The sequence below is a fragment of the Hypomesus transpacificus genome, chromosome 21 (assembly GCF_021917145.1).
Source record: "Hypomesus transpacificus isolate Combined female chromosome 21, fHypTra1, whole genome shotgun sequence".
NCBI lineage: Eukaryota > Metazoa > Chordata > Actinopteri > Osmeriformes > Osmeridae > Hypomesus > Hypomesus transpacificus.
The window spans coordinates 5610983-5624408 of NC_061080.1; the positions used below are offsets into that span (position 1 = coordinate 5610983).

Consider the following 13426-nt stretch of genomic DNA (forward strand, 5'->3'; position numbering starts at 1 on the left):
ACCTGCCCTCAGACAACCTGCCCTGAGACCAGGAGATTCACCTGCCCTCAGACAACCTGCCCTGAGACCAGGAGATTCACCTGCCCTCAGACAACCTGCCCTGAGACCAGAGGAGACAGTTTACTCCCTGCCCTGAGAACAGAAAAATACAACTTCTGCCCTGAGACCAGGAGATTCACATACCCTCAGACAACCTGCCCTGAGACCAGGAGATTCACCTGCCCTCAGACAACCTGCCCTGAGACCAGAGGAGACAGTTGACTCCCTGCCCTGAGAACAGAAAAATACAACTACTGCCCTGAGACCAGGAGATTCACCTGCCCTCAGACAACCTGCCCTGAGACCAGGAGATTCACCTGCACTCAGACAACCTGCTCTGAGACCAGGAGATTCACACAGACAAAATTGCGGGAAACTCAACTAGGTCTCTGCCCTGGGACCAGATGAGACTAAACAGCCATGAAGAAAAGCCAAATATATAAAATTAGACTACAATGCCCTAAAAAGCCATAGTTTTTTTGAAAACGAGTACAGTAAAGCTTAATGCAATGTACATTAACAAGCTTTCTAGCTCACCTGATTAGCTTGACTAGCTAGCTAAGCAATCTAGCTCTAGCTCACCTTATTAGCTTGACTGGCTAGCTTAGCTAAGCTTTCTAGCTCACCTGATGGCTTGACTAGCTAGCTTACCTAAGCTTTCTAGCTCACCTGATTAGCTTGACTAGCTATCCTAGCTAGCTACCTAGCTTAGCTAGCGCTTATGGTTAACATCTACGGGCACACGTAATGTTGATAGCACTAGCAGGTAATAAAAGATTACACATTTTTTTAATTACACATTTTTTGAATTTATGAATGCTTTGAAATGATAACCAGTTCCGATCTTTGCTGTGCGCAACTGAAAATGCCGCCTGAAGATTGAAAATGGAGGCCCCGCCTCTGCAATTCTCTACTCTCTCGCGATTGGTTGTCAGATTCAACCAATCACAAACGTTTCTGCCCTCAGGACAACGTTGAGTAAAGAAAATTCCCACGAGCGACACCTTTGCCGTCTTTTTCAATTTGAAATATTCGATGCGCAGTAATATGGAATGTTAAAGAATGTTATGAGGACCACCTGTGAGGTTATGCTGGATTTTACAACAGCATGGAATGCGACATACCCAATCACAATCAAGGATGGGAACAACCAGTTTTAAAATGTTATTTTTATGTGTGTGTGTCTGGCCCGGCGCCACACAAGTTGTTAAGGTCTCTCAGTTATATTTATTCAACTTTGTTTAAGTTTTAAATATGTATTTGTTTTGCTAAAATGTAGCTCCCATCACTGAGTAAGTCTCTCTCAGTTTACATATGTTATACGAAGGAGAGAGCGCACACGTACATGCATTAATATAATTCTAAATTATATCTAAATTACTGGTTGTTCCCATCCTTGATTGTGATTGGCTATATCGCATTTCATGCCGTTGTAAAATACAGCATAACCTCACAGGTTGTCCTCATAACATTCTTTAACATTCCATATTACTGCGCATCGAATATTTCAAATTGAAAAAGACGGCAAAGATGTCCATCTGGCTGTTGCGTGGCAACGATTTATGTGGGAACTATACTTTGTAGTAGCGGAAGAATGACGGTTTATTATTAAACTATTTGGTTTCTAATTGTTTTTATTGATGAAACAATATCAAATATTTGTACTCCGCTTTGCGTTGTGCCTAACAACTCCCCTTACCTGTTCTAAAATCAGCGTAAACCACGGCCTCTTGGGGCTTATTGCTTAAGTAAAGACCTATTGGGGGGGCCCATTCACTGGACCTTTTCAGGGGCCCAGCCATCTCTATGGGGGCCCTGCTTCCACCTCAAGTAGTCTGACCGCCGGCCCTTGTGCTTAATTACATTTATTTCTATATATATATATATATGAAACTGAATCAATGTGGTAAATTGTAATAAATCTGTACTCTGCATGTGACTTGACTAAATGTAGGTTAAAGACAACACATTAGTATGTTAACTGTTAAATTTCATTTAGTTGAATGTTGTCCATTGCAGTTATAGTATTTTGTCCATTGTAAGAACTAGAGCCCATTTTACATTTTGACAGCCAAGTTCTTAAATCAACAAATCCTTTTCCGACAGGCAATGGAGTTAGTTCGACAGACGTGAGCAGTGACACTGGGGCCGAAAAGCAGTCTACTACGCCCCATAGTGGGACCACAAGGAAAGACAGGAAAGAAATTCCGGTAACAAGGATACAAGGAAATTGTTAACTCAGTTTGTTTGCTTATAAGTACTCAGAACCCACATCTAGCTATATCTAGTTTTTTTCTCCAATATAAATATTAATTGAGGACTGCTTTGAACTTTTGGAGTTCATGGTCTTTCTCACTTATCTGAAAAGAGAATATTTAAATGTAGCCAAGAGCTAAAAACTGAAAAGGAAGCCTTCTATGTTTACCTAATTATATTTACTTTTTAATCAGTGACATTCATTAATATTGACCATTTGCATTTATTCAAAATGTTATCATTTTCTGAGAGTGCGATGTGTCCGTGTATGTGAGTGAGAAAGATTGCAACTATTATTAGTCACTGTTTGGCAACCTTGGTGTTAATGATGTCACTTCTTTTCATAAGAAACCTATCAGTAACGGCCTCCCCCCCACCCCGAAAGTCCATGTAAGTCTCTAATCACAACCACATTCATACACAGTGCTTTTGTCTGACTGGAAGTCCTAATACTAAAGCTCTTTTACAGTAAAACTTCCAGGGACTAGTCAATGTTGTCTCAGTGTAATTTAATCAACCTTTTACTTACAGAAAAACTAAAAGACCAAAACCGTTTCAAATAACTTCTGCTGGTCTGTGACTTACATTACATTTACATTACATTTAGTCATTTAGCAGACGCTCTTATCCAGAGCGACTTACATTAAGTACAGGGACATTCCCCCCGAGGCAAGTAGGGTGAAGTGCCTTGCCCAAGGACACAACATCATGTGGGACGACGGGGAATCGATCCGGCAACCTTCTGATTACTAGCCCGACTCCCTCACCGCTCAGCCATCTGACTCCCTGCATATACTATAAATATGACCTTGAGATAAAATGTATTCGTGTCATTGGAACATTGGTTTGACAGTCACGAGTTGAATAACTGAATGTACTATTAAGTAACAATAAAATGTTTTCTTATATTTTGACATTGAACAATAGACACCTGCATTAAATATAATGTTCAATTTTGATTATAATTTAATTATAATTGTTTTTGTGCCTCAGATGGGTGCTTGTTTCTCAAAAGTCTTCAATGGCTGTCCTCTCAAAATACACTGTGCTGCATCCTGGATCAATCCCGATACAAGAGGTTTGGCCATACATCTGTGATTCACCTAGTAACCATTTATAGGCTCACCAGTGGCTAGGAATGGTTGCAATGTAGTTCAATTAAGGATTTGACTACTATTTTTACAGTTGCTTGGTATTATCTCAATTGTATTTAAAACTGTATCACAAATAACCTTTTGGCCTTTTTGTGGTGTAGTAAACTAGTTTAAACTATTATTTACATTTTTTCCCCACAAAACTTAAACAAAGGCAATGTTTCGCTTAACAATTTTAAGTACATTTTAACTACCAAGTGTAGCCAATGTCTTCAGGGGCACATTATTTTGTTATAGTGCTTTCCAACAAGATTATATTTAATATCCAGACTCAAATGTGGTCTGCTTTAGCTGCCTCTATCATATTACATTACAGATATGGCAATTGTCAATTTCTGGTAGTTTTATTGAAGTGTCTACTTTTTTATGGATATATGTTTGGATCTTTGGATGGTGTAGCTTAGTGCATCTCATATTTGACAAAGTGAATGTCTTCTTTACTATTGCTATCGGACTGCAGTAATTATAGGAGTGTAGACTTGCATGAGACAGAATTGTATTGTCAGTGCTTTAGTTGTGACGTTTGCAATTTTATATTTGGTTCCAAGGTAGTAGCAGATGCACAATGAAAGATAAATTAGTAAAAATTGTTTGTATTATTTGTCTTTTATTTGCCTGTTTCAGACCAGTATCTCATATTTGGAGCAGAAGAGGGCATTTACACGTTAAATCTGAATGAGCTGCATGAAAATTGTATGGAGCAGGTACGCTTAACAATCTTCCCTTTGTAAATGTATCTCTGACATTATACATAGCCATATGGCACAATTTAGAAGAGTTACGTTTAGATTTTGCCTATGAAATACGATATAATTAGAAAGGAGGTTTGAAGTCAGACCGAGAACAATTAACTATGTTGATGTACACCACATAACTTGTATCCATTTTATTAAATACCTGTATATAAACTTTTATTTTCCTTAGCTGTTTCCCCGAAGGTGTACGTGGGTTTACGTCATGAGTAATAGTTTACTCTCCATATCTGGTAAGGGTGCACAACATCATAGTCATTTTATTCACTCATATTCACTTTACTACTTTATTACTATTATTCTAGTTAGTGTCACCAAGACATAACATCCTGTGCACTAAATGTCACAATTGAAGCTACTAGAAGCAAGTTATCATAAAGAATATACAGAAGTGGATGGCTCAAATGTGTCCACACATGCCTAGAGTCAAACTTTCCTCTGAATTATGACTGACATTCCTGTAAAGACTTACAATATTTACCTACCAGGAATCTACAGTTTTTCATTCCTGAATAATTTCTCAGGAAAAGCCTCCCAGCTGTACTGCCACAACCTGGCAGGTCTGTTTGAGCATGCTCGGCAGATGCAGAAGCTACCTGTGGCCATTCCTACGCACAGACTCCCTGATAAAATCATTCCAAGGTAAAAAGATGTCAGAGTCCTTCTTTGAAAAAGTCCTGTTTAAATAAGTATATTTTTCTTTGTGTCACTCTCTAAAATACAACTGAGGTGAGCCACTGTCTGTGAAAAGAATCACTATTCTGATTTCTTATTAATTTGACCTCAATCATGATTTTAGGAAGTTTTCCATCTCCAATAAGATTCCTGACACTAAAGGGTGTCAAAAATGCTGTGTTGGTAAGTAAGACATAATCTCCCATCTCTCCTGCTCATGTTTTTTGGTCTCTGCCTTTGGTCTCCATTTGCCTTTCAGGAAGTTCAACCCTTAAATAAACTCATAACAATTTTTTGAATACATTTTGGGACTCCTTAAATGTCAAGTACTTATAGGCCAAAGGTCATTATATTGTACTTTCAGCAATAATCAGTCTATCAGCCTTTTTTGTAAGAATGACTCGGCACAAAAAGCTTCGCTTGCAAAAGCAATATCCAGGTTGTAGCCTTTTTGGCAAAGGACAACCTATTATTGAGACTTCTCATTGATAACCATTACAAAAAGGAAGGTGCTGTTTCAAAAGGATTGATAATGTCTCACAATGTCCAGGTCTAATTATACTTGTTCTTCACCCCCAGTGAGGAATCCCTACACGGGCCATAAGTACTTGTGTGGAGCATTTCAGTCAAGTGTGGTCCTTTTAGAGTGGGTGGAGCCCATGCAGAAGTTCATGCTTGTCAAGGTAACACCCAACCCATCCATAAGTTATATAGCAAGCGAGTGTTGCTAATCACATTTGCTGCCAGTATTTTACATCAACAAGGTTTGTACAAATTTCACTCCAATAAACAAAGTTTTACCCAGTACAGTTCAAGTAGGTTTATTCAAAATAATACAAAACATTCATGGGTAAATAATATGTTGTCAGCATTCATACCTTTTACACATTTTACTACTAGTCACACATGTTTGCATGGAAGGCTGTTTAACCTCATTAACTTAAGAATAGCATTTTGTGGTCAGTGGCAAAACAAGGTTGGGTCACTAAACACAAGAATGAATCTTGTACAATTGATTTTACAATTGTACAATTATTTTCTAAATAATCAAAGATGCTTCACAGAATGAACATGGTAAAATCAGGCTTTTAAATAAAAGACAAGTAAGTAGCTAAAAACTAAAGGAATCATGAATCAGAGCGGTTACCTGGTAAACGCAAGTTATAGAAGGTGGTTGAGGGCCAGTTTGAAAGATGGAAGACAAGTTTGCCTGTCGATTGTGGTTGGGCATTATAGAGGGAGGGTGTGGCACCTGAAAAGGCCCCGTCACCCCAGATCTGGAGCTTGGTCCTGGTGGGTTTAACGGTTTTAGAGCAGTAGCAGGCCTGAGGTAGGGGTGTGGTGAAGGACAAAGTCAGAGGTAGGGAGGGGCCAGGCTATTGTAGGTGGTGAGGAGTATTTCAAGGTGAATCCTGTATTTAACCAGGAACCAGTGGAAGTTGTAGAGGACAGGTGGATGTTATCTCAGTAGTGGGTGGAAGTGAGCATAGTCATAGTATTTCTTTAGTTGATAAAGGCTTCCCTACAATAAAAGCCAAAATAATTTATACTGAAAGCAATTTAGTTTAGTCATTACATAACTGAAAAATAACAATGTTCCTCCCTGAGAACCACGGTTGAAGACCACTGGCCTGTTTTAGAGATTACTTCATGTAGACATGACAGATTCATATACACTTCCTCTTTAAGTTTGTCCACTAATTTGAATACTCTCTTTCTGAATGAATTAGTTAGGGGTGGGAATTATTTATCCCCCCAAAAATTGTTTACATTTGTGAATCGATGTAATTCGCATAAGACTGAATCGCGATTCAAATGTGAAACGATTTTTTCCCACACCCCTGGAATTAGCTTCATCTTCCTGGTATGAAATTAGTTTTTCCTGTTTAGTCAACTGTAAGGTAACACTGCACTTCTTTACATTGGTTTAGGATTGTTAGGTTGTTATTGCTGCCTATCATTAGCAACAACTTAAAACCCTATGAAGTATTCATAGTGTCCAGGTTTTAGCGCAGTTTAAAACGTATATCTAAATGGGCCGGATAAATCTGGCCTAGGCCTGTGCTAGGGTCAGGCTCTACTTTTGATGTGAGCATTGAAACCTTTTCAGATACACATTAGCTTTGCATGCTAACAAGGGCTTCCTTTTACAATGTGCATGCTAATATCTATGCTAAGTTGCTAAAATGCTGCCATGTCCCTCAGAACATTGAATTCCACCTGCCCTGCCCACTTGAGGTGTTTGAGATGTTGGTGGTGCCGGAGCACCCGTACCCCCTCATCTGTATGGGTGTCAGCAAGGGTGCAGAGTTCAACCAAGTGGTGTGTTTTGAAACCCTGGACCCAAACTCCACTTCTCCTTGGTTTGAGGAATCTGGTAAGATTTACAGGGGGAAATCATACTGTCCATTTGATTTCTTTATAAATACCAGGAAATTAATTGGTGATTTTCTTTGCTGAAAATATCCCTCAAACGTATGCAGCAATATATATGGGAATAAAATAAATGCTTCTATAAAACGGGTACAGCAATACAGAAAACAGTATGTTATACGGTTAATGAATATTACATTGTTCATTTGGCTTTTGGAAAAATGTGACATAATTGTCAACGCAGCTTAATTGGTACATTGTCAACAATGCTGTCATGGCGTTACTATTCAAGCATGGAAAAACACAAACTTTTTCCCACAAGGACATCATCCTCATCATCCTATTTGTAATTACAACATGGATGGGGAGGTGTGTGGCCTCCACTACAATAGAAGATGTGATCATGACAAAGTGAAATGGCATACAGTGTACAGTAACTCAAAAGTTTTTTGTGTTTGTTCTAGAAAATCCACAGACCTGTGTTATCCACGTGACTCAGCTGGAACGAGACACAATTTTGGTCTGCCTGGATCGTAAGTCCCATTAAATCAAGATGCAATGTAGAGAAGTAATATCAGAAGACATTTGACTTACACAGCACTTTCTACCCAGTATTAAGCATTCAGAAACTGTTGTTCTGGTTGTAACACAATGTTCAGCACCCACATGGGTAAACCCTTTATGTAAACTTCCGATAACTTCTATGTTGTTATGTCTATGGATGGCCCCCCCCCCCAATCCTGTAATGTTGAACGCAGTACCCATTTTGTGCCTCACAGTTTCACACACAGTTAATGGCTGGGTATGCAATATTGTTGCCATAAACTTCACATACTGCTGAAATAAACTTCACATTCTGATAGAAACCGATAAATCTAGGTTTGACAGTCAAATGTAATCAATCTGATATCTGTTGAAGTCGCAGCAGATATACACGACCAATAGTTAAGGTTGGACTGGCAGGAATGATTTGTTGGCATTCAGAACTAATGCAATGATTGGACGGGCTTATTTGTCTGTCTACCTACCTCCGGCAGTAGTCAGGCATGTTCATGTGTTTTGGGGAAGTGGCTTTGAAGGGAGGGGGTGGGATATTTTGGTTTGAATCCTTTCAAACATGAGCTAAAATTGCTAGGTTTGCAAAAATTGCCTATCCTGACATTAATATGTGCATCTCCCACCCTTAGGGTGCATTAAGATTGTGAATCTGCAGGGGAGGTTGAAGTCCAGCAGGAAGCTCTCAGCCGAACTGACGTTTAATTTCCAGATTGAGTCAATAGGTAATTATCCTTGATCACTGTTGTAGAAATTAACTTTCATTTGTTACCTTTATTTACACCTACAGTGCTAATATTGTCCAACACACACATACATACATGCACAAGTGGTGAGATTATTTTAATTAATTAATATTTGTTATTTTCATAGTTTGTCTTCAAGACAGTGTTCTGGCATTTTGGAGGCATGGTATGCAGGGGCGCAGCTTCAAATCCAATGAGGTAAAAACTTGTCATGGAGATACAGTGTGAATGCTTACGATATAAATCCGCTTGAGAAAGCAGCAAAATCTGTAATGGGGTCAACTTTACTGAAAATGAAATCACTTTTATTCTATCTTGAAACAGTTTATTATTAACATTAATTTGTTCATTTGTTATTTGTAAAATATTGGCTATACAGTGAGTTTAAAATCCTGTCTATGTTGCATTCTCGCTCAGATTACGCAAGAGATCTCAGACAACACAAGAATGTTCCGGCTTCTTGGATCAGACAGGTGAGACGCTCTGGAAGATAAATAGAAAGTTGTTTTGGCCAAAAAAAGCTTTATAGCTTCAATGCCAAAATTGTCTTTGACTGAGTTTTGAATTGACTGTTTCACAATTTTGTTGCACTTCTCAAAGTGATTGAGGTTATACAGAGGTGTCAAGTAACGAAGTACAAATACTTTGTTACCTTAAGTAGAAATTTCGGGGATCTATACTTTACTGAAGTAATAGTTTTTCAGACGACTTTCTACTTCTACCAATATATTTTCACGCAAATATCTGTACTTTCTACTCCTTAAATTTTTTAAATAGCCTCATTACTCCAATTTCATTTTGGCTTGTTTTCATTCCGGCTTGTCATCGTTCAAAAAACCATTCCCCAAAAAATAACCTATCCAGATAAATTGCGCCATCCGGATAGAGTGAATTTGATTGTGGTTGGATGAGAAGTATAATTATATACCATTCCGACACCTTATTGGTTTGTACGCGATCAATCGCACCGGCACATGACGCAAATCATGTCACACCCCAGCAAGGAAATAGCAGACGTATGTAGCCTAAGATGTCCGTGGCAGAGACTCAAGAGAACTGGAGCAAAATGTCCCAACCAAGCACCAGCGAGGAGGTTGGTAGCCAGGAAGACCAGCCAACCCTTCTACATTCCTGGCCGTACCTGGAAGAATTTTTCTAAATGGTTGGATGTAAAGCAACTTTCGAATGCGCTGCAAGCTCTGCGCACCCAAGTATGCTACCACGAGCTAATGGCTTTCAAAAACTCGCCGTTTAATTTGAATAAAGGCTATTGATAACATGCCTCTGAAGTTTGACTTTTTGCACCATAGGCAACTAGTCATCATATATTCAACTCCATTAAACACATGTTAATGCTAAGTAGCACACATATATGGTTCTTTAATGTATTTGCATTGTACTAAAATGCATTCATTTTCAATTGGCATTAACAGGTGCAGACAAAATGTGTCTACATTAACATTTCAATATAACATTATAGTCATTATGGCATTTAGAAAAATAATTTGGGGGGAGGTGGGGTCGTGCATTATAGGCCCCTATAGTGCGGCCTAAGCTGTTATCCTTAATGGCTTTTTTCTCCCCTTACATTCCTACTTATACTTTTATACTTTAAGTAGTTTTGAAACCAGTACTTTTATACTTTTACTAGAGTAAAAAGCTTGAGTTGATACTTAAACTTCTACAAAAGTATTTTTAAACCCTAGTATCTATACTTCTACTTGAGTAATGAATGTGAATACTTTTGACACCTCTGAGGTTATACCCCTTGTAAAACAAGTATGCCACGCTTTCTAGATGAAAAAAAAAAAACAATGGAGAAGTGAGTCACTTCAACTCCTGTTGAATGCCTGCAGGCATATTGGGAATAAGTCATTTGGTGGAAGTTTACCCTCAGGCACAGGAATAAGAGTAGAAATTAGTTTCTCAACTGATGCTTTCATAATGGTTATTGAAATGGTTTATGATGGATTCTGTTGTTGCATTGTGAAACTCAACTGCACCTATAAGTAGCTTTATTTGATCCTGTGTTATCAGGGTGGTGGTGCTGGAAAGCAGACCTACGGACCACCCCACAGAACACAGCAACCTCTATATCTTAGCGGGCCATGAGAACAGTTACTGAAGTGGAATGTGCAACATTTGGATTGGAACAAGGACAGGAGTCAAACCCCTTTTGAAAAGATTTTCTTTTTTTTTTTTTTTACTACACATGAAGTTGCTTTTTCTGCAAGGTAATGCTGTTGCTGCTGTTGTAGAAGAGTAATCAGGACTGGTTTAGACGGTAGTTAAACTACAGTGTGATTTAATTTTGAAATCTATTTGTAATATGGTTGAGCATTTAAGGCACTGTTGGGAACAATCTATAATGCAAGAATAAAACCGCTCAACCTTACATAGCAATAAAGTGACTAAGCAATAAAAAAGGTGTACATTATTGAAAAATGTCCAGATCCCAACATAGTAAAGGAGTTGACCTTGAGTTGACCTTGACTCAAATTGTTTTATTTTCATTTTTTTGTTTTAACTTGTAGGTGACTACAATAACCAACCTGTAAACTAAGTATAGTGACCTTAGATAGCATGTGCCATTTATCCTACTTGTCTTTTTCAGAGACAGTCAGATCCCTATAGATTGCATAATAATCCACACAGACAGATGCCATGCTTCAGATTTTTTGGTTTTCTGATGGGTTAATGTCAATTTTCCAGACGCTCTCAGATCTTGATCAATGTCTGGAATATGAGGCTCAGTAAGATGTGATTTGATCATGGAGATTAAATGTTTCACAGAAGAGAATGGCTAGACTGAGAAGTGAAGTGAAACAGAGCTCAGAGAATGAGTGTGGATTACCAGATTTACAGACTTAGAATTTACTGCAAATGTTGTCGTCATCCCCCCACACACACACACACCTCTATCCTAACAATAGCATGTTACATTACCCACTAAGTGCTTGACAGAAGTGTATGTATTTAATGTAAATAGAATATGTAGGCTGTACACTGACCATGTACTGTAGATATTCTAGCATATTTTGTACAGCTGTGCCCTTGCTTGACATTTGTAAAAAGCTGCTGACTAAGGTTTGCGGGGTACTGCCTCAAAGGGCTTTTTTGAGTCATTCTACGCAACAAAAGTAGTTTGGACCACAAAGTGCAAACTATTGGTCCATCATTCATCAGATGCCTTTCTTTGTTTTTATTTGTTCTATGTTGAACCACCTTCTTTAAATTAAGCCATATAGAGATATGTTATTTGCTTTTTACGCTGTTTTAATTTCAGATCTTGTATGATTTATATTCCCCTTGCTCAGACATGCACTGGCTATAAAATCTGCACGTAGTATCTTAATCAACATGGTATGTATCCATACAGTACATTTAGGCTATAAGTAAACAAAGTATAAGTATACTAATAAAAGAATCATGCAGGAGTGCATAGGCTGCATTACATTTGACATATTGCTAGAAACTGAAACATAACCTGTTATGTGAAATCGAAGCAATAGAATACACTAAATGTTTTAGAAATAATACCAACCTGTTACACAAAATACAATTACAAATCAGTTACACGTATGAAAAACACAACTTATGTTTTATCATATTGAGGTGTTCCGGCTTGAATATTTGCCATAGTCATGTGCCACTTACTGTTAATGTTTTTCTGTTACGTTTTATGCTGGAAACAAGGTGGGATCACTTTTGGCCAAATTCATTTTTACAGTTTTAGTGTTCCTTTTCCCGCCAAATGACCATAATGTAGGTCATTTCATTGTCTCTTTCCATGTTGATTCATTGTAAATTATGTACAATAAAACATTTGGTTTACAAACTACTGAGCCTCGAGCCTTGCAATAACCATCTCTAATAATGCGGTGTGTGCGTGCGTGTACAAATTAGAATGGGTTTAGTTTCCCACGATCAGCTCAAGATCCGGGCACAAGTTCATATTCTGCATGTGCCCTCTTTATATTCCAACGGCGTGCAGTGTCACGATTGACGTTATTTGGATAAGAATTTCGACATCAAATAATGAAAAAAAATATTTGCTGCTGTTTGGCTTGTTTTTTTTTGCGTCCCCGGGCACTTTACTTTGATTGGTCCTCTGGTCTGCAGCGAGTTTCCTACGAACATCATGAGAACCAGGCACTCTGCAAAGTTAATATTTTAAAATATTAAAGTTAAAGGTATCCTTTTGATGATCCAACGGAGTGCATCATAGGCTACCGCGATTGAGCTAATGCGATTAACAAAGGCATTTGCAATTAAATGAAATGGAACGTAGTAAGGGAAATATGGAAATTCAGTTTCGTTATTTAGAAGCAAATTGGCTTTTACAACCTATATTCAGCGACTTTCAAAGGGTCTGGCTAGCGAACAGAGCGACAATATAAAGTGGATATACTTATAGTAAATTGTTACATAAATTAATGTGTTTACTGATGTCAAAACTGCCAGCACATTGCAAATGTACAAGTGTATGGTGAATTAGGCCTACAATTATGACAACTGGCTCAACCATTGTGCATGTAATTAATTCTGTTATTAACTAAATGTTTAGATGTTTGCTGGTAAGACCATTTAAAAGATCACCAATACAGTAATTTCTGATCAACATAAAATAGGCTAAGCAATGTGTAACGTAGGAAACAGCAGACAAATAAAGGCTAGCTACATAATCATTTGCATGAATGTAGGCTACCATTGGCTATTTGACTAGAATAGATGTGGAGGTTGAACAAGTACTTCAGAGATGACAGAGAATTTTTATTGTGATCTGAGAAATATAGGTACCAAAACCACTTAGAAGAAATGTTATCACCAACGGTATCTGCACAATCTATTTATAATTCTAGATATCACCGACATC

The 13426-nt window shown here is 38.0% G+C and overlaps 1 protein-coding gene across 2 annotated transcripts in view; it reads left to right on the plus strand.

Annotated features, from left to right (window-relative positions):
• Positions 1-12391, plus strand: part of map4k3a (mitogen-activated protein kinase kinase kinase kinase 3a) — an 86530-nt gene extending 74139 nt beyond the window's left edge. For both annotated transcript variants that reach the window (XM_047043498.1, XM_047043499.1), the window contains 14 exons: positions 2146-2249; positions 2644-2685; positions 3289-3373; positions 4074-4153; positions 4374-4434; positions 4726-4843; positions 5001-5059; positions 5456-5559; positions 7082-7253; positions 7714-7782; positions 8437-8529; positions 8678-8748; positions 8968-9023; positions 10588-12391. In XM_047043498.1, coding sequence (XP_046899454.1) covers positions 2146-2249; positions 2644-2685; positions 3289-3373; positions 4074-4153; positions 4374-4434; positions 4726-4843; positions 5001-5059; positions 5456-5559; positions 7082-7253; positions 7714-7782; positions 8437-8529; positions 8678-8748; positions 8968-9023; positions 10588-10675 — 1202 coding nt within the window. In that variant the 3' untranslated portion in view covers positions 10676-12391. The remainder of the gene's footprint in view (positions 1-2145; positions 2250-2643; positions 2686-3288; positions 3374-4073; positions 4154-4373; positions 4435-4725; positions 4844-5000; positions 5060-5455; positions 5560-7081; positions 7254-7713; positions 7783-8436; positions 8530-8677; positions 8749-8967; positions 9024-10587) is intronic.
• Positions 12392-13426: the final 1035 nt, after the last annotated feature.